Here is a 27,922-nt window from a genome sequence, read left to right on the forward strand (position 1 = left end):
GGTGTCCAGCTGTTGCTGCCATTTGGCAAATGAACCAGCAGATGTAAGATCTTTGTCTCTCTTCTCAGTAAATTTTTTTTTCCAAGATTTATTTATTTTATTACAAAGTCAGATATACAGAGAGGAGGAGAGACAGACAGGAAGATCTGTCCGATGATTCACTCCTCAAGTGAGCGCAACAGCCGGTGCTGTGCCAATCTGAAGCCAGGAACCAGGAACCTCTTCCAGGTCTCCCACACGGGTGCAGGGTCCCAAAGCCTTGAGCTGTCCTCGACTGCTTTCCCAGGCCACAAGCAAGGAGCTGGATGGGAAGTGGAGCTGCCGGGATTAGAACCGGCGCCCATATGGGATTCTGGCACGTTCAAGGCGAGGACTTTAGCTGCTGGGCCATGCTGCCGGGCCCTCTCTGTAAATTTGATCTGCCTTCCCAATAAAAACAAATATTTTTTTAAATGCCATTTCTTTCGCACTTTTGGGTGTGGGCAAATAAAATTCTATTCCTTGTTACTGTGTAAACTAATGTTGACAAGGTGAGCAAGGATGAAATCGGTTGGCCTAGCTCATAGGTCAAGTAAAATTGTTCAAGTTGAAAGGCCAGCTGGGAAAAAATGAAAACAAAAGCATGAAAATCTTTACTTTGGTTAGACTGCAGTGTCGATGATTTGCTCAGCAAGTGACTGGGTTAGGGGCAATATAGAGGTGGTGAGAAAGCTGCAGGGAGGGCTAAAAGGAGTAGGAGACATCGAAGATGGAACATGTAGAAAATGTGGGTTATATTCTGGGTCATTTAGGTTGAGCCAAAGTGAAGAGAAATCTAGATTGTAAAACCTGAATTATAACTCATTTCTAATAGTTGACCTTATCCCAATATTTACAATGATTGTTTCTTATGTATCATGTCATTCCTAGGAGAGGTTTTAGGACCAAAAAGGTTTGCTATTTAGTGTCTGAGAACATGAAGTACCTAGAAGCACCAATCCTGAAGATTGGAAATAGAATAGAAAGGAAGTGGGCAGGTTATGACATTGACTGCAATGGAGGACTACTGGACTTTTTAGGAATAATTTAAGGATAGACTTACAGAAAAACTCAAAGCTGTAGGGTTCGTGTTTGGAGGATGTTGAGCATTAGAAAAGTCAAAAGGGAGGGATTGTATGAACAGGTTTCTACTTAGTGGGACTTCAGTGAGATACATTTGAAAGTGGGATTGGGCATAGAACCTAGCCTGCTATGCCAAACTCGGATATTTCAGATATTAAGCCATGTGGTACAGCTTCCAAGTGACTGAGTTACATCTTTCCAGAACTCCATACTAGAGTTGAAGGAGAGCACCATTTTTGAACACCAATATAAAATAAAAAGTTTAAATATGTTTCATAAAACATTGAAACAAACAAATATACTTGTATCTTTCAAAGAAATAAAATATAACCCTGTGACTATCACAGGAGATGATAAAACCATATCAATACTTCCGAAAATGAAAATACAGAAACTAAAATTATGTAGCTAGTTATAGTGGTGGGTAGGCACAGAGAAATAATGAACCAGAAGATCTGTGAAATACAAATAGCACAGGAGAAATATAAATGAAGGAGAGGGTTAAAAATGTGGATTTAGCATGAGGATCATGGAGATTTGGGGCTCTAGAACAAAGCAAAGTATGGAGACTAGGAAAACTTAAGAGATAACAACTGGGAGTTTTCCTGTATCAATAAATTATCAGTTCACAAAGAAACTTAGCCTGAGCATGGAAAAGTAAATATCACACTTAAACATATCGATGAAACAAAAATAAAGGGGGAAAATGGAAAGCAGAAAAGAAATTCAGAGAAAGCAGACTGATAGTAGACTCACTCCCCCCAGTGGAAAGCAAAGGGCACTGAGAATGGAAATTGATGGATTAAATGTGAAGTAACTTCAGGAAAGAAGATGAGCTTCAGGTGACTGAAAATGTGGGTGACAAGCCAGGGGTACCCAGTGGTTCAGTCAGGAATGAGTATGCAGGGGACAAAAGGAAAAGCAGGAGTTGCAGGTTGCTCTCTTTTTTTCAGATAATATTTATTTTTATTGGTAAGGCAGATTTGCAGAGAGAAGGAGAAACAGAGACAAAAATATTCCATCTGCTGGTTCACTCCCCAGTGGCTCCAACAGCCATGTGAAGCCAGAAGCCAGGAGTGTCTTCTAAACCTCCTATGCAGGTACAGGGTCCTTGGGACTTGGGCCTTATCCTTTGCTGTTTTCCCAGGCCACAAGCAGGGAGCCAAATCAGAAATAGGGTAGTGTGGACTCGAACTGGCATATATTTGTCATCATGAAGTGTTTGGCAAGCATATGGTGCCACAGTCCAGCCGGCTGTCACAATAGCTAGAATGCAGGTCATGACAGGACATGGCTGGTCCTTCAGGGCTCCTCAGTCAAACGTAGAGGCTCCACTTTTTCAAAGACAGGGGTGAGCGGCACCAGGAGAACAGGACTATGGTCCTGGAAGGTACTTCAAAGATTATACAGCTGGATGGTGGATGTGGATACAGAGAAAACTGGAGCTGAAACTGGGCTGGTCCAGGAACAGTCCCAGAAAAGGCGGAAGGGCAGGGAGGAGGCGGTGGTAGGGCAAGCTGAGCACACTCAGAACAGGGTCATGACTGGGAAAGAACAGGTGGCAAACGAAGTGGAGGAAGAGAAAGGCACCGAAAGCATTTCCAGAGAGACACAACTGCAAGAAACTGGGAACCACCAGGGCAGTGAAGCAGGCACGGCTGAGGGGAGGAGAGTGAGTTGAGCGGTCAGCCCTGAGCTGTGGACAGCGACCTGGCTCAGAAAATCACTGTGCAGTGAGCACAGGGGCCACTCCCAGATCCCGTGCCCCAAGATGAGAACAAAGAATGCAGGTGGCTCTATCTTATGTATTCCATCTACTTTCTTTTTAACTGAAAAATACTTTTGTTCTTGTACAAATAAGACTTAAAGTGCAAAATGGAAGAAAGGAGAAATATATTGAGAAATCACGCTAGGGATGCTGAAGTCAGAGAACGCTGAAACTTCAAACTGGATAAAGTGAAAGAAATGGCCTAATCTCAACACCCTGGCACTACCCAACCTCCCCTCAGGGCAGGGGAAGTTGTTTTTTTTTTTCCCCCAGAATTAAATGTGTTTATTTCTACAATTTCATTTTGTTAAAAGTTTTGTGCCCAAAAAGGTGGGGGTGGGGAGGAAAGAGGATCTTATCAATAGGAGGGAAGCAGTGCCCCAGGGCCTAAAATAAGTGGCAAGACCCAAAAGGGGTCTCAGGAAAAGGTGAACCACCGTAATATTCATCTAACGCTAGTGCCAGCCAGACCCAGCCCACCTGCATACAAGCACATCATAACAAGCGAGCTTGATGTAAAGGGGCAAGCTGTGCTGAAAGGGGCAATCTTGGAAACTCACGGCCTCTGCTAGTGAAGAAATAAAACAGGAGCAGACATCGTGGCCCAGTACTTTAAGACTCTACCTGCTGAGCCAGCATCCCACATTACCACCAGTTATCTCCTTGGAGTAGGAAAGCAGAGAGAGATACCCCTTTTCCCGACACTCCCACCCCCGCCAGTCCCCCACTAACCTGAGAGATCTGCTTCAGTCCTGGATGTTGGTAGGCATTTGGAGCGTGAACCAGCACACGGAAGACCTTTCTCTCTCTCAAATAAACGCATCTATTTTTTTATGCTTGCGAATAAGTTAAAGACATGATGAAGAAAGAAGTTACCTAAGAATTAAAACCTATTTTAAAAATGTAAATGGAAATTTTTCAGTTCTGAACTGCTCCAGCCAGCAGAGCCAGTAACGTGGACAGGGAGAGGGTCTCAGGATCAAGCAACAACAGGAGAGCAGTGATGGTAGAAGTCTCGGCGAAGTCTCGCTTTGTTGCTCCTTCTCCTCTCCTTTTAAACTCTTCTCCCCACATCCTCATTTAGCAGGATATTGGATACAGATGAGTCCAATTAGCCTAGGTGTTTTTAGCCACAGGCCCAGTTCCTGTTCCTGTCCAGTTCCTATTCCTGCTCAGCCTGAGCACTAATTAATTCCTTAGCCCACAACACTGAACAGGATGGGGGGGAGGGGAATGTGTTTGTATTTTTCCCAAACCATCACACAGTGTAAGTTAAACACTGGATAAGAAGATTTGGAAAGGTGGAAGCAACACAGACTGGCTAGGACCCTCAGGATGAGCCGAATAACACTGAAATGGTTTTCCTGGACCCTCTCTTTACTTCCTACCACCCATAACAGGTGCTGCAGAGGCTGGAAAGCCAGCAGCGCCAAAGCATACAGGTAAGAAGAACCCAAAGAAAGTTCTCCAGTTCCCAAAGGACCAGCAAGATGGAATCGTTTTACACAACAACTGCATTAATCCAGGAGTTGCTGCCAACAAGGTGAGAGGGGAGACCAGACTAGCCTGCATGGTGGCAAAGCCAACCAGGGGGCCAGAGGACCAGGGCGTCACTGCTGCTCAGCAGCAACAAAGCCTCAGCTTTTCAAGACCAAATCACTGAAACAAAATGACTGAAGAAAATTCCCGAAAGCAGCAAGGAAATGAAAGAAGAGGAATCTTGGCCCATCAGGAAGAAAAATAAAATAGTGAAAAGCATGACCTATGGGTAAACGGAGTGGGCTTTCCGCTCCTCTTGAATTCTGTAAACTGTGTCTGGCAGTTTAAAATGGGAACACTTGTTTGAGGTGATTCTTGGTGGCTGATGAAGAAATATTAGAGGAAAGATAAAGGGGATGGGGGAACTGCAGAGGTAGTTTCCACGCTTGACTGGTCGGTGTGGGTACACTGTAGTACCTGAGTGGGTCAGGAAGAGTTTTTTGTTTTGTTTTAAACATCGCCAGGACGAGAGTCCGTGTGAGCAGTCAGCACACACTTCGTAAACCTGGTAGCCGCCAAGGCAAGAGTCTTTAACTAAGGTAGACTCGGGAGAGCTGCCAGAAGAGAGACATGCACCTGCCAGAGAAACTGCATGGTGGGGCCCAGGCAGAGGGAAGGCAAGGGTGCTGGGAACAGAAGTGTCTCCAGCCCTGAGAAAGGGAGGTGACCGCCTCAAAATGGAAGGGAAACTGAAGGAGTCGTGTTTGAGAGAGACCTGCTGAAGGAAGGGAGAAGTCCAGCAGAGGGAGATGAGGCGGGCTTCAGGCGCGGAAAGCAGGTCCGAGCACCCCAAGAATGACCTGAGACTGGACCCCAAGAATGACCTGAGACTATCAAGCGCTGACGACTCAAAACCTGTAAACTCAGGAGCAGGCCACCAGGTGGCGGGCTCTGAAGGAGGCCCGTGTATCCCATCGGCCCCGGCGTCCAGGGCGGAAGAAGGCGTGGAGGGGACCCTCTGGTTCGCGTCATTTTTACTTTCCTATCCGGACTGACGTTGGACAACAAAGATGGCGGCAGGAACCAGCAACTACTGGGAAGGTGAGGGCGAGGCCTCCGGGTGGGTCCTCCGAGGAGCAGGGGACTCAGGGAGGACGCGGCTTGGAGGAGGTAGCGGAGGAAAGAGCGAAGGCTGCCGGGCGGCCGAGCTGGGGCGGGGCACGTCTGGCGGGAGCCCTGAGGCCTGTGGACTGAGGAGACCGACCGGTCAGGGCTGACTGTGCTGGGCGAGGGGCATCCGGGCTTGGAGAGGGACCGGGGGGACCGAGCAGGCGCCAGGCTGGATCCGGCCGCAGGGTGGTGCGAAGCGCCGAGTGAGGAAACCCGGAGTCCGGGAGCCTGGAGGAGGCGACGGCCCGGAGCGGGGGTCCCTGTGGGGCACACTGAGTGGGAAGCGAGGAAGGAGGCGCCTGTCAGTCCACGGAGGCAAGAGGAGCAGAGTGGCTCCTGCACGGTGGGTTCCCACGTGGGTCCTCACAGCAACGTCGGGCTGGGGACTGGGAGAACCAACCGGGTGTTGTGGGAAGGCGGAGAGCATAACTTTGCCTTCTGTTTTCCTAGAAAAGTTGAGAGAGCCTTTATGATTTGTAATGAAAACATTTGCCGTGCCTCTTACACACACACACACACACACACACACACACACATTCTGTCTGGTTTTTACAGGTGCATTTATTGAATTCCTGGAAATATGGTCCGACGAAGCCATTCTAAATTCACTTCTGAGCCCCGATGGTCCAGAAAGAGCAACACTCACCTTTTTCTCTCACTTGTCTTTATACAAACATAGGAACTGCTTTCTGAGTTACAGTCCCATTTTGAGCTGTTGCTAACCACTGACACCTCTAGAAATTTGACTTATTGCCCTTGTCAGCCATTTAGGCTAAATAACTCAGTTATAAGTTGTTAGTTCGTTCATTTGTTCTTTTTCTCTCTTTTTAAAGGTTTTATCTATTTCTATCAGAAAGGCAAATTTACAGAGAGAATGAGAGACAGAAAGATCTTCTGTCCGCTGATTCACTCCACAAGTGACATCAATGGCTATTGCTGAGCCAATCAGAAGCCAGGAGCCAGGGGCATCTTCCGGGTCTCCCACATGGGTGCAGGGTTCCAAGGACTTGAGCCATCTTCCACTGCTTTCCCTGGCCATAGCAGGGAATTGAATCAGAAGTGAAGCAGCCAGACACAACCCAGCGCCTGTTTGGGATGCCAGCATTAGGTGGAGGATTGGTTTGCTACACCACAGCGCCGGCCCCTTATATCTACCCTTTTAACTTCCACTTTACTAGAAATACGAGTACTCATCTCCGTGTGTTTCTAGAATGTGGTTTCTTTCATTCAGCTGCTTAGATGCCTAGTTCCCTGCCAGTTTATCTGATTATAATTACTTTAAAAAAAGAAAGTGTGTGCCTTTTCATCTGTGTGAAATTGGCGCGCACCGGCCCGTTGTGGCTCACTTGGGGAGTGTAACATCGGATGGAAGATCTTCCTCTCTGTCTCTCCTCCTTTCTGTATATCCGGCTTTCCAATAATAATAAAATCTTAAAAAAAAAAAAAGATTTATTTTCATTACAAAGTCAAATATACAGAGAAGAGGAGAGATACAGAGGAAGATCCTCCTCCCGATGATTCATTCCCCAAGTGAGCACAACGGCCGGTGCTGCGCCGATCCGAAGCCAGGAGCCAGGAACCTTTCAGGTCTCCCACAATGATGCAGGGTCCCAAGGCTTTGAGCCATCCTCAACTGCTTTCCCAGGCCACAAGCAAGGAGCTGGATGGAAAACGGAGCTGCCGGGATTAGAACCGGCGCCCATATGGGATCCTGGCGGGTTCAAGGCAAGGAGACTTTAGCTGCTAGGCCACGCCGCCGGGCCCATGAAAATAAATCTTAAAAAAAAATAATAAATTTGCATGACTTACTGCTACATCTTTATTTATTTGTTTAATTTTATTGGAAAGTCAGATTTACAGAGAGAAGGAAGAATAGAAAAAAATATCTTCCATCTACTGGATCCTCCCCAAAATGTCCACAAAGACCGGAGCAGAGCCAACCCGAACCTGGGAGCCCGGAGCTTCTCCTGGATTTCCCACGTGGGTGCAGAGTCCCAAGGCTTTGGGCTGTCCTCTACTGCTTTCCCAGGCCATAAGCAGGGAGCTGGATGGGAAGTGGAGCAGCTCAGTATCCCAGCGCTTAGAGGTGGCGGATTAGTCATTTGATCCTGCTGTTTCTGTTTTTTTGCTCCCTCTGAAGTTTAAATAAGTATGTGACTATTTTACTTTGCTGAGTAAATCTTCAGGTTCCTCTTTTAAGGGGGAACTAGATTAGTATCTGCTCATTTTCGTAGTGTGCTGTTTTTTTCATTTTATTTTAAAATAATGATTATGGTTGATCAGGGTGGGAAGGATCAAGGTTTAGAGAAGATTGGGTGAACTCATTCCTTCCAAATTTGCTATGTTTTCTTGTTCCTAGGGGAAGGAGAGAAACAAAGGGGGAAACCGCTCCTAACTCTCCACACGTCCCAGTACCCAGGGATGAGGAACCGCCACCTCATATCAACCCAGAGTCTCAGTGTGTACATGTTCCAAGGGTTCTGTGCAAGTGGCTTGGATAGTTCTGAAATACTGGTGTTTTCACCAGTCCGAGAATGATGTCTTGACAAGTTACCCAGGGGCTAGCATTTGGTTCAGGAGTGAAGATACTACTTGGGAAGCCCGTATTGTGTGAAAGTGCAGGTCCCTCACTCTATTCCATTTTGAATTCACCTTCTTGCTGATGACTGTCCTGGGCCGCAGCTAGTGATGGTTCAAGTGATTGGATCTCTGTCACTCACACACATGGGCAACTGGCTTCCATCCAGCCCAGCCTCAGTTGTTGTGGACATCTGGGCTGGAGGAGCCATCTTTGTACCTTTAAAAAAACAAATAGTCTTGTAATTTTGTCTGTTGATGGTTTTTTGGGGGGATCTGATTATTTGCTTTGAAAATTTTGTTTTAAGATCTCAGGAAACAGGCCAGACAGCTGGAAAACGAACTTGACCTGAAGCTGGTTTCCTTCAGTAAACTGTGTACGAGTTACAGCCACAGCAGTGCCCGAGATGGAAGACGCGACAGGTATAGGTACTACCAGATTCTCTTACGCTTTAAACTTCATAATGTTTTTAAGCATTACATGTTAAATTAAAATACATAACCTCTGTAACTTAATCTGTTGGTGAATTTTTGGTGTTTAATTTCCTTGTCATTGCTTGCTTTATCTTTATGACCTACTAAAATCCTTTCTAATTCCTGAGATTGCATTTACTTGGCATCCTTATGCAAAGATTGTGACAGTCAGGAGCGAACTGCTAGGACTTAAGAATGAATTCATAACAAAAACAAGTTTCTAGCCTAGCATTAGATTAAGAAAGTTTGGCTCATTTGGCCTCCTTATATTTATTGTTTTCTAATTATTATATAAATCTCAGGAAATGCTCCAATGTAAATTATTCCTACCATTATTCTAGTATTTATTCTGTTAGAGTGAGTCTAATTCAATCTGCAGCCTCACGAGTCATTATTGAAGATATTTTTAATTTTGATACTTTGTGGAGAAATCAGCTAATTGATTTCCATATGTTCCATATGCTCACTTTTAATCATACACCTTTTTTTTTTCTTTAAGGAACACATTTTGAAAATTAAAAAGATTAATGCGCCCCAGGTGCCTATCTTCTGTTTTAAGATGTGGTCATTATCAGTTCGTTTAGAACCCATGGTGTAATCCCACATTCTTTCTCCTTAAAAACATACTTTTTACTACACGTGTTTCTGTCCCTGAGCAACTCGTGCTATGCTGTTATAAAATTTACATTCTATCATTTGTTTCATGAATGTAATGCTTTTATAACTCCTTCAAAGGAAAAACTATCTTAACATTGTTGAAGGGGGCTGGCTCCCTGGTGTAGTAAGCTAAGCTTTCTCCTGCAGTACCGGCATCCCCTATGTATGCCAGTTGGAGTGAAGAGTACCCTACTTCTAATCCAGCTTCCTGCCTGTGGCCTGGGAAGGCAATAGAAGACAGCCCAAAGCCTTGGACCCCGCACCCATGTGGGAGACCCAGAAGAAGTTTCTGGCTCCTGGCTGCAGACCGGCTCAGCTCTGGCCACTGAGGCCATTTAGAGTGAACTAGTGGATGGAAGATCTGTCTCTCACTCCTTTGTGTAACTGTGCCTTTTAAATAAAAATAAGTCTTTAAAAAATTGCCAAAGAAATTCTACCACAAATTAAAACCAACATTGTAGAATTACTTCAGTACAACTATCCCTTTGAATAAAAAAAACAAAAAAACTAGGGGTTGGCATCGTGTCCTGATAGCCTCAGCAGCCACTTGGGGAGACCAGCAGATAGAGGATCAATCATGTCTCTCCGTCCCCTATAATTCTTCAAGTAAATAAATAAACCTTTTAAAAATGGGGATAGATTTGTTAAGCTTTGCTTGTAAGATTTTATCTTTAAAAGTTAAATGTCTGTACAGATTTTAAAAGATAGTGTAGCAGTGTTGTAAAACAAAATGAGATTGTTACATTGTATAAGCGTAAGTTCAGGTGATTACTTTTTTTTTTAAAGATTTTTTAAATTTATTTTATATTATAAAGTCAGATACACAGAGAGAAGGAGAGACAGAGAGGAAGATCTTCCATCCATTGAATCACTTCCCAAGTGACTACAACGGCCGGTCGGGAACCTGGAACCTCTTCCAGGTCTCCCACGCAGGTGCAGGGTCCCAAGGCTTTGGGCCATCCTCGACTGCTTTCCCAGGCCACAAGCAGGGAGCTGGATGGGACATGGGGCCACTGGGACACGAACCGACGCCCATAGGAGATCCAGGTGCATGCAAGGCAAGGACTTTAGCCACTAGGCTACCGTGCCGGGCCCAAATAATAATTTATATAGTATTTCTCCTATAATAATCATTGAGTATTTTTTCAGTGATATAAGCTCTTTCCAAACCTTAATAACTCCAATCCCTTACAACGCAAAGAAATTCCAAATGCTTATGGTTTTCCAAAGAGTTGAAAACAAATTAAGCTAAGTGAAATAAAACTGCAAAACTAAGAAATATAATGTGTAACAGGAGCTATACAATGCGTTATGGATTATGTTACGGGGTCTATGAGAAATAATCTGAAAAATCCTACAAAGACATTATGGCCATTAGGCCTTAATTTAAAGAATCAGATTACACAACCAGTTATTCAATAACTAGGAATTGGCTATCATGCAGACAGCCATGCATGTCTTTACAGTAATCACCTGAGAGCCCGGCGGCGTAGCCTGGCAGCTAAAGTCCTCGCCTTGAACGCACCGGGATCCCATACGGGCGCCGGTTCTAATCCCGGCAGCTCAACTTCCCATCCAGCTCCCTGCTTGTGGCCTGGGAAAGCAGTCGAGGATGGCCCAAAGCCTTGGGATTCTGCACCTGCGTGGAAGACCCAGAAGAAGCTCCTGGCTTCGGTTTGGCTCGACTCTGGCCGTCACAGCCACTTGGGGAATAAATCATTGGATGGAAGATCTTCCTCTCTGTCTCTCCTCCTCTCTGTGTATCTTACTTTATATCTTTAATATATGTATATTTCATTTGTTTTTTAAAATAGATTTGTTGGCAAGGCAGATTTACTGAGAAAGGCAGAGAGAAAGGATCTTCCATCCCCTGGTTCACTCCCCAAATGTTCACAGTAGGTAGAGCTGGAGTGATCCAAAGCTGGGAGCCAGGAGCTTCTTCCAGATCTCCCTCGTGGATGCTGAAACGCAGGGCCTTGAGCTGTGCTCTGCTATTTTCCCAGGCCATAATCAGACAGCTGGGTAGGAAACGGAGCAGCCAAGACACCAACTGGTGCCTTTATGGGGTGCCTGCACTGCATGCTATGCTGCTGCAGTGACCCCTAAAAATAATTTCTGAAGAACAGAAATGTCTGAGGTATTCTAAATGAGATCTTTATACCTTGTTGTTTTAAGCATGTTTTAAAGGACTGTGTTGGAGTAATGGATTCTGTTTTATTGAACTTCTCTAGCTCTGACACAACACCCCTTTTAAATGGATCAAGTCAAGACAGAATGTTTGAGACAATGGCAATTGAGATTGAACAGCTTCTAGCAAGGGTAGGTACTTTCAGTTATTATTTTGCTAATAACTGTATTCTTGTTAGGATCCTGACTTACATTAATATAGCATGTTTATTAAAAACATACATTCATTCAAGACATGTGGCTCACCAGGCCACTTCAAATTTTTAAAAAATGTACTTATTTTATTTTTTGATGATGTTTACATGTTTGAGAAGAATGTATACCCATATGAATCACTGATTAGGGTGAGGAGGGTCAAGAAATGGGGGAAGTGGGTAAGACAATTGCTTCTAATTCTTTTTCTTCCTGTGTCTTGAGAAGAGAGGAGAGGAGGGAAGAGGGCTGCTTCGAGCAGCCTAGCAGCATCAGTACTTGAGCATGTACGATGGCCGCCTGATGTCAGCCTAGGATCTCTAATGTGCAGCACATTCCAAGGGCACTGCTTAAGTGATTTTGATAATTCTGAGATGCCGTTGATCTCGTTGCTCCAAGGTTATGGAAATCTTTCCAAAGTCCATCGGTTTACATAGTGCACCCTAGATCTCCACTGGCCCAGATACTTGCTGTCCAAGCATGGCTGGGAAAGTTGGTCGGTTTATTCTGCCATCTATGATACTAGATGTCCTCTGCAGGCCTCGATGAGCTGTCATGTCCCCCATGTGCATCTGGGAAAGCTATCCACTGCACAGGTTTCAGCAGCTGAGGGGGTCCAGTTCTGGCAGACCACAGGTCCTATGATTTTCCCTGTGGTTGAAGTCCTGAGTCTAGTGGTCTAGTTGGGGGGAAGTCCTCAGAGAAACCTCACCAGAGGTGACCCTAGACCTGACTCTGCCAGCTCGTGCAGGGTCCAGTTCAGTCCATCACCCACATCAGCCTACACGCACACTGGTGGATGCAGTTGCCCTGTTACTTCTGTCCCTAACCCCATCAAATACGCAAACCAACGGATGCTGCAGCCCAGCCTAACCCTGCCCATCACACACCCAGCCCTCACACACTACAGGAACTGCAACCCAGCTGGACTGACCCTTAACAACCTGCACCAGGCCTGTCCCCAGAACCGGTTTGTGCGCATGCCAGTCTGTCCCACATCCCATTCAGCTCTTCTGTTCACATCAGTGGGTTTTGGAGCCCAACTCAACCTGACCAACCCCACTATCCAGCCCACACTCAAGCCAGTGGGTACTAACACTTTTCTAGCTAGCCTGCCCCAAGCCCTGGTTCTCATTCTTACCAGTGGTAACTACAACCTATCAGAGAGGTGCCCACAGTTTCCCTACCAGACCTACTTCCAGCCCCTGACCTTGCTCCTTCCAAGTGGTACTACAGTCTAGCCTGATAGGACTTGTGCCTCCCACCCTGTCCTAGCACTTGCCAGGTGATGCTTCAGTAAAACCTGACCAACCTGCACTTTCTGACATATGCATGCACCAGTGGATACAGTTGCTTGGCCCAGCTTGGCCCTACCCCAACCCAGTTCACATGCAGGCCAGTGGATTTTGTAGCCATGCCCGGTCTGGTCCGCCGCACAAGCCACTCAAATTTTAATGAGAATGGTTCCCATGTTGTATGGGTGTTAGGTTAGCTGTTTGGGGTTATGTGGAAGAAATGCTGAATCCCTACATATTGTTCTGTCTGTATTTTTTGTCCGCTAAAACAGCATATAGACATTTTTATTTTTGTCGTTATTAGTGCTTTCTAAAAGTATTTTTATTTTCATTCTCTCTAGCTTACAGGAATAAATGATAAAATGGCAGAATATACCAATAGCGCAGGCGTCCCCTCCTTGAATGCAGCTCTGATGCATACCTTACAGCGACACAGAGACATTTTGCAGGTAATACCTTGGGCTTGAGGTTTGCGTTATCATAGGATGGTCTTTTTTTGTTTTTTTTTTTTTCAATCCCTGAATGGGATGTATGCTCATGTATTTAAAAGAGTGAAAGAGGAAAATCTCCTGAGAAGATAAATGCCCTGCTACAGTAATGTGTTATTTTACTCTTTCTTTTGTCAGTATTATAAAATTCTAGAATTGTCTACTTGGTCTTGCATTTTACTGGTAAGTTGAAGTACTCTATCCATCACTACTTTAAGCACAGTGCTCTGAAAATCCTCATTAACTGACAGTGAGGTAGCCAGTGGTCATGTAGAGGCAGTAGCTATTGGTTTAGAGTATAATTTCCTCAAGCCCTGATGACAGTAAGAAATACCTGAAGAAATACTACAAGTATACCAATAGAGCTAAGCTTTGAAAAAAAAGATTTATATATGTATTTGAAAGTCAGAGTTAGAGTGAGAAAAGAGGAGAGAAAAAGAGAGATTTTATATGCACTGGTTTGATGCTCACATGACTGCGATGGCCAGGGTTGAGCCAGGGACTTCATCCATGACTCCCACATGGGTAGCAGGTGCCCAAGCACTTGAGTCATCTTCCACTTCTCTCCCAGGAAAGTAGCATAAAACTGGGTCAGAAGTGGAGCAGTGAGAACACAAAGCAACATCCAGATGGGATGCTAGTGTCACAGGAAACAGCTTCACCCATTGTACCAGCCCGAAGTCTTAAGCAGTTATGTGAGAAATATAAAAATACTGTAGTACGAACCCGGCGGCATGGCCTAGCAGCTAAAATCCTCACCTTGAACGCGCCAGAATCCCATACAGGTGCCGGTTCTAATCCTGGCAGCTCCACTTCCCATCCAGCTCCCTGCTTGTGGCCTGGGAAAGCAGTCGAGGATGGCCCAAGGCTTTGGGACCCTGCACCTGCATGGGAGACCCGGAAGAGGTTCCAGGTTCCTGGCTTTGGATCAGCACAGAACCGGCCGTTGTGGTCACTTGCGGAGTGAATCATCGGATGGAAGATCTTCCTCTCTGTCTCTCCTTCTCTCTGTATATCTGACTTTGTAATAAAAATAAAAAAATAAAAATTAAAAAAAGACTGTAGTACAAGGGCCAGAGTTGAGGCATAGCAGGTAAAAGCCACCACTTGGAACACCGGAAAACCATCTGGGGGCCAGTTTGTGTCCCTCCTGCTCCAATTCTTATCCAGCACCTTACTCATGGTCTGGGAAAGGCAGCAGAACATGGCCCAAGTGATTGGGCCTCTGCCACCCATGGAGACCTAGATGGGGTTCCTGACTCAGCCCTGGGCATTGCAGCTATTTGAGGAGTGAACAATTAAATAGGAAAATATTTTTTGTCTCTTTCTCATACACATTGGAGGGCAAATTTTTTAAAAAGACTTATTTATTTTTAATGGGAAGGTGGATAAGATTTAAGGGAGAAGGAGAGACAGAGACAGATCTTCCATCCGCTGGGTCACTCCCGAAGTGGCCACAATGACCAGAACCAAGCCAATCCGAAGCCAGGAGCTAGGAGCTTGTTTCAGGTCTCTCATTTGGGCGCAGGATCCCAAGGCTTCGGGCCATTCTCTGCTACTTTCCCAGGCCACAAGCAGGGAGCTGGATGGGAAGTGGAAAGCTAGGACATGAACCTGCACCCTTATGGGATCCCGGCACATGTAAGGCAAGGACTTTAGCTGCTACACTACCGCACTTCATCCTCCATTCAGATTTTAAAGTGAGTTTGAAAAATTAGAAATGGTTGATGGATTTTCTTAATATTAAAAATATTTGCAGGCCTGACGCAGTAGCCTTGTGGCTAAAGTCCTTGGGAATATAGATGCCAGCTCATATCCCAGCTGCTCCATTTCCCATCCAGCTTCCTGCTTATGCCCTGGGAAAACAGTTGAGAATTGCCCAAAGCCTTGGGACCTGCACCCATGTGGGAGACTTGGAAGAAGCTCCTGGCTCCTGGCGTTGGATTGGCTCTGCTCTGGCTATTGTAGCCACTTTGGGAGTGAGTCAGCAGAGGAAGATCTTTCTCTCTGTCCTCTCTGTAAATCTGATTTTCCATGAAAAATAAATATATCTTTTAGAAGTCTGAATGGAAAGATATGTCATTTATCTAATGCACAAATGTGTTACATTGTAGTAAAAGTTAACATAGTGTGTAGTAGTTAAGCCCTGAAGCATTACCATTGAAGAAAAAAGGCAAGGAGTCTTAGAATCGCCAGAAATTGTAAATTTGGGGTGTTAAAATTAGACAAGTAGTAATAACACATGAAACGTAAATATTGGAATGAGAGAGGTAAAATTCCTGTTTCATATCAATATAAGATTATAGTTCTAATACAGTCAAAAAAATTAGCAAAAAAAGATGGGAGCAGGCGTTTCACCTAGTGGTGAAAGGTGTGCTTTACTATTGCAGTGTCTGGGTCAGTCCCAGCTTTAGCTCTGGAGTCCAACTCCCCATCATGCAGACACTGATAGGCAGTGATGATGGCGAAAGTCACTGGGTCCCTCCTGCCCACGTAGGAGACAGGATTGCTGTGGCCTGGCTTCAGTCACAGCTGTTGCAGACATTTGAGTAAAGCAATGAGTAGGAGTTGACTCTTTGTCTTACTTGAAACAGTTTCAATATAGATTATAAAGTTAGTATATAAAGGCCAGCGCAGTGCAAAGGCTCAACTGGCTGATCTTCCACCTCCAAGCAAAGCAACCCATATGAGTGCAGGTTCATGTCCCAGCTGCTCTACTTCCGATTCAACTCCCTGCTTTGTGGCCTGGGAAAGCAGTAGAGGATGGTTCAAAGCTTTGGGACCCTGCACCTGCATGAGAGACCTGGAAGAGGCTCCTGGCTTCGGATCGGCTCAGCTCTGACTGTTGGTGGCCACTTGGAATGAACAAGTGGACACAGGATCTTTCTATAAATCAGCCTTTCCAATAAAATAAATAAATATTTTTAAAAATTAATATATAATAGCCAAGTCATTTTCTGTAAACAGTAGCCTGTTGGAACAAATAATGGAAGAAACTATAAAATCCATATGTACAGATTTAGATTTAGTAAGAAATTATAGGGCTTGTAAGTATAAAGTCTACTGAAGGACATAGAAGTTGTAAGGAAGAGAATGACTTTGTTTTTGGATGGAGAGATTTCCTAACCTGTAATCTGAATATCATCGCATCGGTACTAGTAGGGGTCTTGTTTGTTTGTTTAATATGACAAAATGGCATTGGAATTTATTTGAATTTATTTGACGTGCAAGAATAACCAGGAAAAATGATCTGAAAATGTGGGTAGTTAGGGAGGATGGCTGGTTGTATCAGGCATTAATACTTGTTCAGAGGGGCACATTTTTTCCCAGCTGTTCCGCATTTCCGGTCAGAGTGCCTGGGCTCAGTCCCAGCTCTGCTTCTGAACCAGCCTTCTTTTTTTTTTTTTTTTTTTTTTTAAAGATTTATTTTATTTTCATTACAAAGTCAGATACACTGAGAGAAGGAGAGATAGAGAGGAAGTGGAACTGCCGGGATTAGAACCAGCGGCCACATGGGATCAAGGTGAGGACCTCAGCCACTAGGCCACGCTGCCGAGCCCTGAACCAGCCTTCTTCTAATGTGCACAGTTGGGGCGGCTGGTGATGACTCACATACATGGGCTCTTGTCACCCATGTGGAAAACTGGATTGAATTCTGGGCTGTGGCTTTGACCTGGCCCTGTCTTGTCTATTTGCAGGCACTTGGAGAGCAAACCAAAGAATGGAAGATCAATTTACTGTCTTTCTCTGCCTTTCAAATAAATAAATAAAAGCTGGATAAAAGTAATTTGTTTCTGGAGAAAAAGTTTTACAATATAACATATAATAAAAGTTTATAGATAAATCCAAATATGCAGGAAATTTAGTTTCTGATAAAGGTAGTATTTTAAATCAGTAGGACAGAGGGAAATTATCAGCTGAACTGTAGTAAGTGGCTACTGAATTGTATGCATGGACTACAGCAACCTCAATCTCTGAGTTCTCATTCAGAATAAATTCCAAAAGGATTAAAAGGATTAAAAGGATTAAAAATTTTAACGTAGAAGAAACTATGGAGAGTTCAGTATAAGGCACGAGTGAAATTTGTAAATTTTTCAGTGGTACAGGGTAAGACCTAATACTAGAAATTATAGTAAATGAATACCTTGCTAAATATACAGGGAAATTAAAAAAAAAAACAAACAAAAGAATAGCAACAGGCCCAGTGGCACGCATGCTAATCCTCTGCATGCGGCCCTGGCATCCCAAAGGGCCGCCAGCTTGAGGGCACAGCTGCCCAACTTCTGATCCAGCCTCCTAATGTGCCTACGAAAGCAGCAAAGGGTGGCTTAAATGCTTGGGTCCCTGCACCCACATGGGAGACCCAGAAGAAGCTTCTGGTTCCCAGCTTTGGACCAGTCTAGCTCTAGCCTTTGTGCTCATTTGATGAGCGAAGCAGCGGATAGATCTCTGTAACTCTGACTTTCAAGTAAAATAAACAAATCTAAAAGGAAAAAAAAAAGACCAAAATTATAAGAAGATATTTAGCCATATTTTCAAAGAAAAATATAGGAGTCAACATAAGATACAATTTTTTTAACTTACCAGTTTAGCAAATATTGAAACATTTGTAACCCATTACTGGAAAAAATATAGAAAAATAGGCCATTACACATTATTGATAGGAACATAAATTAATGCAAGGTTGAAAATTAAGCAAATATTTATGAATGTTTATTGCAGCTTAAGAAAATGTTTCAATGCTATTTTTTATCAAAAGACAGATTTATAGAGATAAGGAGAAACAGAGGGAAAGATTTTCCATCTACTGATTGACTCCCCAAATAGGCACAATGGCCAGAGCTGAGCTGATCCAAAGCCAGAGCCTAGAGCTTCTTTCTGGATCTCGCACAAGGACCCAAGACCTTGAGCATCCTCCTCTGCTTTGCTGGGTCATAATAAACGGGGAGCTGGATGGGAAATGGAGCAGCTGGGACATAAACTGGTATCCCTATAGGATGCCAGAAAGCAGGCTGAGGATTAGCCTGTTAAGCATTGCTGTAGCCTCCCGTTTTTTTTTTTTTTTTTTTAACATTTATTTGAGAGGCAAATGTCTGCCACCACCAGGACAGAGCTGAACTTGGCCAAAGCTAACAGCTGGAAACTCAATCCAAGTCAGCCTTGTGGGTGGCAGGAACCCAGTTAGCTTCCAGGGTCAGCATTAGTGGAGATGAGCCAGGAGCCCGAGTAGAGCCCAGATGTGAAAGCTTGCCCTCTATTTTGTTACTGGTCTTGCTCTCATTCATTTATTTAAAAGGCAGGGCCAGCATTGTGGTGTTGCATGTAAGGCCACCACTTGCAGTGCTGGCATCCCATTATGGGTGCACGTTTGTGTCCAGGCTGCTCTACTTCCCATCTAGCTCTTTGCTAATGGCCTGGAAGAACAACAGGAGATGGTCCCGGTACCTAGGCCCCTGCCACCCACATGGGAGACCTGGATGAAGCTCCTGACTCTTGGTTTCTGCCTGGCCCAGCGCTGGCTCTTTTGGTCGTCTGGGGGTAACCCAGTTGATACGGAATCTGTCTCTCTTTCTCCCTCTCTCTGCAACTCTGACTTTCAAACAAATAAATACTTTAAAAAAAAAAAAAAAGATGGATATAGCAATACAAAATCAGCTTATGCTGAGTCTGGATGTGGGTTTATTGCAGGATTATACACATGAATTCCATAAAACCAAAGCAAACTTTGTGGCAATACGGGAAAGAGAGAATCTCATGGGATCAGTGCGAAAGGACATTGAGTAAGTTATCTTTTATATTATTTTGTAGAATTTCCAGATTTAGCTTTATAAGATGTCTATGATCATTGATATCATTCCTGATGTGGTCATTTGCGGAGCTAAGTGAACCAAGAGATGGAGGATTTAAGATTTATTCTTTCCCTTTCCCTCTCTCCTGTACCATTTGTTCTTTCTGCTTTCAAATAAATCAATAAATCAGAAAAATATGCATATTTATCTGTATCATTTTTAGGGGGAAATGCAAAGGACTGTGCATTTTAATTTTTCATTTGAAACTGAAAAGGGGCCAGTGCCATGGTATACTAAGCCAATAAGCCTCTACCCATAGTACTGGCATCCCATATGGATGCTGGTTCATGTGCCAGCTGCTCCAATTCTATTTAGTTCCCTGTTAATGTACCTGGGAAAGAAATGAAAGATGGCCCAATCCTTGGGCCCCTTCCATATGGGAGACCCGGAAGAGACTCCAGGCTCCTGTCTTCAGACTGCCCACTTCCAGCTCTTGTAGCCATTTAGGAGTAAACCAGGATGTGAAACATCTCTCTATCTTGCCTCTCTCTCTTTCTAACTCTGAATCTTGAAAAAGAAAAGAAGGAAGGGAGGAAGGAAGGAAAGGAAGTAAAAGAAGGAAGGAAGAAAAGAAGGAGAAACTAAGTTTGTGCACTTTAAATATTGGAGTTAGTCTCTCGGTCGGATTTTGGAGCATCTCTTCTTACCTTTTCCCTGTGTTGTCCCAGGTCATATAAAAGTGGGTCTGGGGTAAACAACAGAAGAACTGAACTGTTTTTGAAAGAACATGACCACCTTCGAAAGTAAGTAATCAATGTACTATACGCTATTTATGTGCTATTTATTTCCCAGGTTTCCTAACTCACTTACTTATCTGACAAATGCCTTGTGATTTTAAGTGCTTTATTAGTTCTAGTTCATTTAGTCTTCTAAACCCTGATTTGAAAGAAATAAAATTGCATCTGTTCAACTGGATTAGAAAAAAGACTGTGCTGTGAGCACTTCACCTTTTAATTATTACCTAAAGTGTTTTTTATTGCTTTAATATGTTTTTCTTTTATCAGGTCTATTGCAATATGCTTTTGTCCACTGCTATAGGTTGTTAGTGATAATAAAGATAATGGCTTCTTTTTAATGACCTGTCAACACTTACATGGGAAGAAACTTTATAAAGGATACTTAGGCCATGCATCAAAAAAATTTTTTAAATACTTATGTATTTTTATTACAAAGTCAGATATATAGAGAGAGGAGGAGAGATAGAGAGGAAGATCTTCTGTCCGATGATTCACTTCCCAAGTGACCACAACGGCCGGTGCGCACCGATCCGAAGCCAGGAACCAGGAACCTCTTCCAGGTCTCCCACGCGGGTGCAGTGTCCCAAGGCTTTGGGCCGTCCTCAACTGCTTTCCCAGGCCACAAGCAGGGAGCTGGATGGGACATGGAGCTGCCGGGACTAGAACCGGCACCCATATGGGATCTCGGGGCGTTCAAGGCGAGGACTTTAGCTGCTAGGCCATGCCGCCAGGCCCCCATCAGAATTTTTTAGATGTTTTTCAGACATTTCAGAATAAAACAACTGAGAACTTGGATGAACTATTTATTTTAAAACAATAAATATTCCTTCTTCATCTGTTTTTCACTTAAATGGATTCATTTCTTTGTTGTTTATTCTTTTTTTGTTGTAGAATGTAAAGAGCAGAAAATTATCCTTGAACTCCTAAGCAGCTGAGTAGCATTTGTAGCCATGATTGTTAAATATTAGGGATTGCGTTGATAATTGCAACTGATTGTTAGTCATGTCCTAAGAGCTTGCTGTTCTGCTTGATTTCTTTTTCTTTAAAGATCAGAACTTGAAATGTAAGCTATTGAAATGAAAACACTGAAACATCAAGGCCTTTTTAGAAGCCCCTGTGCTTTTCCTGTTGTAGCAGCTACTGTGTTCTTTCTTAATCTGTTACATGTGACAGAGGGCACAAGGGGGCAGTCTCTCTTAGTCTGTGTGTAAGGGATAGTCATTCCTGGCTTTGCTGGTGGTTTTTGTAGTTTCATCAAAACTATTCTAAAGAGAATTTTGCATATATCCAAAACTATGAATCTATGTTCTAGGTCTTCAGAGTAATTTAGTGGATAATAGAAGATTGCATCAGATTGTTTCATATTTATTGCCTCAGATTCAGCAGACATGTAGTGATTTGCTTTTTTTTTCTTTAAGATTTATTTATTTTTGTTAGAAAGTCAGATATACAAAGAGAAGGAGAGACAGAAATATCTTCCATCTGATGATTCACTCTCCAAGTGGCCGCAACGGCCAGAGCTGAGCCAGACCAAAGCCAGCAGGGTCAAACAAAACATAAAAAGAAAAAGAATAAAAAAAAAAAAAAAAAAAAAAAAAAAAAAGCCAGCAGGGTCCCAAGACTTTGGGCCATCCTCTACTGCTTTCCCAGGCCACAACCAGAGAGCTGGATGGAAAGTAGGGTAGCTGAGTCATGAATCAGCTCCCATATGGGATCCCAGCACGTGCAAGGCGAGAACTTTAGCCACTATGCTGCGGCTTCAGGCCCCACAATTTGCATTTTTTTTTCAGATTTACTTATTTTTATTGGAAAGTCAGATATACAGAGAGGAGGAAAGACAGAAAGAAAGATTTTCGTCTGATAATTCACACCCCAAGTGACTGCAATGGCCGGTGCTGTGCTGATCCAAAGCTAGGGGCCAAGAACTTTTTCTAGGTCTCCCACACGGGTGCAGGATCCCAAGGCTTTGGGCCGTCCTCAACTGCTTTCCCAGGTCACAGGCAGGGAGCTGGATGGGAAGTGGATCTGTGGAATTAGAACCAGCGCCCATATAGGATTGCAGCATGTTCAAGACGAGAACTTCAGCCACTAGGCCACATCACCAGGCCTCCACAATTTGCTTTTAAAATTTATTTGATGCTGAAAAAAGTATACCAGAATTATTATATACATAATTCTTTATTACTTCAGAACATATTGTGTGTCCTTTCATATATGAGTTTATCAAAATTTTGCATCTATTTTAATTAATGAAAATAAACTTGAGGAATTCATTATTTTACAGGGAAAAAAACGAAACAATGTAAATACATCTTAGATTTGTGTAGGGTTTAAAAAGTAAGATGGAAATCAAAGTATATATTTTTTGTTTTGTTTGGTATACAAGTTCTCAGACATTTTTATATATACGTTATCTGTTTTCCTTTCAACCTCCTAAATAATTTCACATGTTTATGTGTTCATTGAAATATATATATATATTTTTTAAAGATGTATTTATTTTTATTGCAAAGTCAGATATACAGAGAGGAGGAGAGACAGAGAGGAGGATCTTCCATCCATTGAATCACTCCCCAAGCGGCCACAAAGGCTGGAGCTGAGCCAATCTGAAGCCAGGAGCCAAGAGCTTCTTCCAGGTCTCCCACGTGGGTGCAGGGTCCCAAAGTTTTGGGCCGTCCTCAACTGCTTTCCCAGGCCACAAGCAGGGAGCTGGATGGGAAGTGGGTCTGCCCGGATTAGAACCGGCACCCATATGGGATCCTGGGCATGCAAGGTAAGGACCTTAACCACTACGCTATCTCACCAAACCTGAAAATATTTTTATTTTTAATGCAAAGTTAGATTTACAGAGAAAAGGACAGAAACAAAGATATTCCATCCACTGGTTCACTCCCCCAAGTGGCTACAACAATCAGAGCCGAGCTGATTCTAAGCCAGGAGCTTCCTCCGAACCCCCTGTGGGTGCAGAATTCCAAGGCTTTTGGCCATCCTCTACTGACAACACAGGCCACAAGCAGGGAGCTGAATGGAAAGTGGAGAAACCTAAACTGGCACCCATATAGGATCCCAGTGCTTGCAAGGCGAGGATTTAGCCTCTAGGCTATTGTGCTGGGCTCTGTGTTCTTTTTTTTTTTTAAGATGTTTATTTGAAAACTTGAGAGAGAGAGAGAGAGAGAGGTCTTCCTTCCATTAGTCCACTCTCCAAGTGGCTGTAGCAGCCAGAGCTGGGTCAGGCTGAAGCCAGGAACCTGTAGTTTCATTCAGGTATCTTATGTAGGTGGCAGGAACCCAAGCACTTGGGCCATCTTCTGTGGCTTTCTCAGGCACATCAGAAGTAAAACAGCTAGGACTTTAACCAGTGCCCGTATGGGATGCCAGCATTGCAAGTGGCAGCTCAGTCCTCTGCTCCACAGTGCTGGCCCCATGTGTTCATTTATCCAGACAGAAACTGAAGCAGAATAAAATTGAATGGAATGAGTTCTGATGAGTTCTAGGAATTGTGATACTGAAAGCAAGACCTTAGCCATTGATCTCAATATTGGAACAGAGCCTTCAAATATCTTAATAAGCAATCAGTCTTGGGGCAAGAAGACATTTAGCAAAGCTTGCAGATGGTTAAGCTGCTGGCACCGCACCTCAGGGTGCCTGGCTCTGGCTGCTGACTCCAGCTTCCTGCTAATGCCTCCCCGGCAGGTGGCCTCTAAGGCTGGAGGGATTGATTCTTGCAACTTTGGCCTTGGAAACCTGTGTTGAATTCCACCCCAGCTGTTGCGGGCGTTTGGGGAGTGAAACATCGGTGAAAGCTCTTCCTGCATCTCTCTGTCTCTTTTTTGTTTCCCCCCTCATTTTAAACAGTATTACTCCCCAAATGACTACAAAACCAGAAGCTGAACTAATCTGAAGCAAGGAGCCAGGCACTTCCTCCACGTCCCCCATGCAGACGCAGGGTCCCAAGGCTTAGCGCCATCATCCTGGACTGTTTCCCCAGACCACATGCAGAGAGCTAGATGGGAAGTGGAGCAGTCAGGACACAAGCAGTACCCATGTGAGATCCTGGTACTTGAAGGGGGAGGATTAACCAATTGAGCCATCACATCATGCCCTGCCACTTAGATTATTTCCTCTTTCTCTATATAAGTACTGTAATATTTTTCTTTGTGAAAGAGATGTCTGAATTAATATTACGAAGTTCTTTTAACCCTCTAACATTAAGTTTTATATTTATCATGTTGAATCTTAATATTTATTTTGTCAAGGATACAAGTTTGACTGTATTACTGACTTAACAGTTAGGAAGGTGATAGACTGGGTTGCCTCAGCTCTTGAAGCATTGTGATTTGTCCAAAGTCTTGCTTTCGTGCCTGAGCAGGCCTGAGTCCTCTTTCTCTAGAAGCATTCTGTCATTTTGAGTACAACATGTCTTCCACATAAACCATCACAAGCTGACAGCTTCTGGAGAATTTCAGTGGTGATGAGAAGCTTGGATTAGGAACTAAATGTACAGAAATAGGAGCAGGCTCCGCTTTTCCTGGACTTCTTTATTGCCTGGTTGCAGGTCAGCACCCCATGCTTTAACTGCAGTCCCCATCTCCAACCCCAACATGTCACTGTAGTAATACCGTTTATTTCTCTCTATAGTCTCTAGCCTGTGTGTGTTTTTTCTACTTGTAACCCATCTTCCCACTCTTGCCAACCTGGATCTCATAGTGGATTGGTTAAAATAGTCCCAATAGTCAGTCTTGCTTGTACCCCTATCAAATGCCAACCTGATCATCAGTCTGCTCTTCTACTCCTGTATTGGAGGGATAGAGAAAAAAATACCTGGTCTTACACATTAACCAGGTTTAAGTATTTCCCGTCTTGTCTGTTTAGGTCTCAAACCCATTCTCCTCAACAGCTTTGCCAAATCTCATTTCCACTTGTGAACTTCCTGTCTTTTTGCCTCAGATCAAAGGTACTTACCTCATCCTTCTTTCATTGAATATTTGTTTACAATTCTTTCTTTTTAAGATTTATTTATTTTTATTAGAAAATCAGATTTACAAAGAGAAAGAGATAGAAAGATCTTCTGTCTGCTGGTTTACTCCCCAAGTGGCTGCAACAGCCAGAGGTGAGCTGATCAAGCCAGAAGCCAGGAGCCAGGAGCTTCCTCTGGGTTTCCCATGCAGTTTAAGGCTCCCAAGACTTTGGAGCATCCTCTGCTGCTTTCTCAGGCCTCGAAGCGGGGAACTGGATGGGAAGTGGAGCAGCTAGGAAACGAATCGGTGCCCATATGGCATGCCGGCACATGCAAGGTGAGCCACGAGCCTATTTGCACTAGGCCTTCACTGAAATTTTTAACATTTTGGTCTTTAGTAAAAATTTGCCTATGGTGCTTCCCTCTCTGCTCTTTCCTGTACTCTTTAGAAAATGAGGTGCTCCCCTGGGAAGACCGGTGCAAGCCTCTGGTGCTTTGCTCTGTTCTCATGTGGCTGTAAGTATGGTGCTCTTGAGTCTTCCTGTGTACTGTGTCTGTAGTACTCTCTCCTTAGTACTCCATAGTACATAGGCAGGTCAGCGATCTCTGGAATGCCAAACCGCATCCACATCTTCCTCCTGTTGTGCTGTGTTTTGTTTGTGCTGCAGTGACCGTGAAGTTTACTAGTGTGTCACTTCCCTTTGTTTCTTTCCTGAGTTTCTCCAGGTGCTGTGTAGACATCCATACTGCAGGCGGAAGTTAAATGGAGTTAGTCCACAGTGTGCAGCTCTGCTTCCTATCCTTACTTAGCTCACACATGGTTAACAACACTTCCTGCTTCTCTACCAAAGAGAAATAAAACTTTCCTTTTACAATTGTGTAAGAGCAATTGATAAAGTTAAGTTCTTGAGACAAATTAATGAAAGAATTGCAGGAAGAAGCATGTGTTTTGAAATTATGTAGAACCAGCTAAGGAATTAAATTGAGGAGTTTCATCCAAACTTGGACAATGTAAAGAGATGTATGCTGATTCATGGTGTCGTGATCACCACTCAACTGGCAAGTGGGCACATTCAGCACATTGACTTAGAAATTCTTCACATATGAAAAAGACATTTGGCAGTGCTTCAAAAGAGTCAAGAGATTTTAAATATTACCATAATTTGTTCCCTAAAATACATTTTTATTTAATCATATGTGATCATAGAAACAAAAGTGGTTTTTAAAGATTTATTTATTGTTATTGGAAAGCCAGGACTGAGCCAATCCAGAGCCAGGAGCTTCCTCTAGGTCTCCCACATGGGTGCAGGGTCCCGGGCTTTGGGCCTTCCTCAACTGCTTTGCTAGGCCACAAGCAGGGAGCTGGATGGGAAATGGAGGCGCAGGGATTAGAACCAGCGCCCGTATGGGATCTCAGCACGTTCAAGGTGAGGACTTTAGCTGCTATGCTATCGTTCCAAGCCCAAAAGATTTTTTGATACATAGTTTTTAATTATTTTTCATGTTTTCTTATTGATTTACCATGTTTAACTTAACTGTCTTAAGTGACTTCAGTGTTTGAATTGGTAGAATATTGAATAGGGTATGGATTTTGAAACCAGATGGACCAGACTGAAATCTGGTGTGCACTGTATATTTTGGGCAAGGACTGTAGTGTCTTTTAGATGGGAAAAAATAGCTCTTTATAGTGTGTTACTGTATTAGAAATTACATAGGACAGTGTCTACCGTGTCATAGACCAGGTTACATTGAGCCATTCTCGTCCATGATGGCTTTAGAATAGAGAAGAAACCACTTTGTTTTTGTGTACAGTGATCTTCCGTTATGCATGGTTTTGTTTTCTGAAGTTTCAGCTAACTACCAAGGGATGAAACCATTCAGTGGAAAGTTTTGTAAAGGAATAAAAAATTCATCAGTTTTAAATTGCATTCTGAGAAGCATGATGAAATCTGCTGTCCTGCTGGTCCCACCCAGGACAGCGCTCATTCTGCGGTCTAGTGTATCTGCTCTGTGTGTGCCACTGCCCCACTGGGCGTTTGTAGCCTGCTCAGCTGACTTGATACCACAGTGCTCAAGTATTTTGCTTACTAATAGCCCCAACACAAAAAATAATAATGCTGGCAATAGATATATGCCAAAGAGAAGCCATAAAGAACTTCTTACAAGTGAAAAGATGAAAGTACAAAAATATTTTGAGAGAGAAAAGCTGTATTCATATAACTTTTATTGTAGCATATTGTTAATAATTGTTCTGCTTTATAACTGGTTATGCTGTTCATCTCTTACTGTGCCCAGTTTATAAATTAAAGTTTATTATTGGTGTGTATATATGGGAATAAACATGATAATTGTGTTTGGTAATTGTGGTTTGAGGTATCTGCTGGTTGTCTGGAACATATCCCCAGCTGATGTGAGGGACTGCTCTATCAAGAACCAAGTGACAGATGCCAAGAGTGGCTTGCAGAAATGACTAAACATCACCTAACTGATTATCCGTTTAAACTGAGTGCTTTTTAAAAATCACCTTCTTGATATTCATCAAGTTTACTACATACCAGTATAATTCATGATCCTCATTTTAAAAAAAGGATTCTTAAATTTCAATTGTAATTTCTTTCCATACCTAAATGTATGTCTGATTTTTAAAAATCAGTTTTCATTGTCTTAAGAGTTTGTTGAAATCTGTGAAAGCAACTTAGTGTGTTGAGAGTAGAGGAGGTGAAGCCTCTCCTGGGTGTGTGAGCTCAGCTGGGTGGGAGTGAGTAGCAAAAGGAAATGTCACCATGCAAAGTAAACACACACTTTACAACTGGGTGGGGGTCCTGCATAGCACAAAGGGACAGGTTAGCTCTGCTTCTGAGCGGGCTGTAGAGAAGGATGTTCATCAATAAATAGGAAAAGGCTTACAGTGAAGGTGAAGCTTGAACTTTATAACCTTGGCTTTCTTTCCTGCCTTCTTTTTTTAAAAAATCTGTGTCATCCTTGATAATC

At 43.4% G+C, this 27,922-nt stretch overlaps 1 protein-coding gene across 2 annotated transcripts in view; it reads left to right on the forward strand.

Moving 5' to 3' along the window:
* The first annotated feature begins 5,294 nt into the window (after nt 1–5,294).
* Nucleotides 5,295–27,922, forward strand: part of GOSR1 (golgi SNAP receptor complex member 1) — a 42,004-nt gene continuing 19,376 nt past the window's right edge. The window contains exons 1-6 of one of the 2 annotated variants that reach the window (XM_058675569.1): nt 5,295–5,449; nt 8,404–8,524; nt 11,458–11,545; nt 13,242–13,349; nt 19,077–19,168; nt 19,906–19,980. In XM_058675569.1, the coding sequence (XP_058531552.1) occupies nt 5,419–5,449; nt 8,404–8,524; nt 11,458–11,545; nt 13,242–13,349; nt 19,077–19,168; nt 19,906–19,980 (515 nt within the window). In that variant the 5' untranslated portion in view covers nt 5,295–5,418. The remainder of the gene's footprint in view (nt 5,450–8,403; nt 8,525–11,457; nt 11,546–13,241; nt 13,350–19,076; nt 19,169–19,905; nt 19,981–27,922) is intronic. The other variant, XM_058675570.1, reaches the window with a different exon arrangement.

Source organism: Ochotona princeps, chromosome 17 (genome assembly GCF_030435755.1).
Source record: "Ochotona princeps isolate mOchPri1 chromosome 17, mOchPri1.hap1, whole genome shotgun sequence".
Classification (NCBI taxonomy): Eukaryota; Metazoa; Chordata; class Mammalia; order Lagomorpha; family Ochotonidae; genus Ochotona; species Ochotona princeps.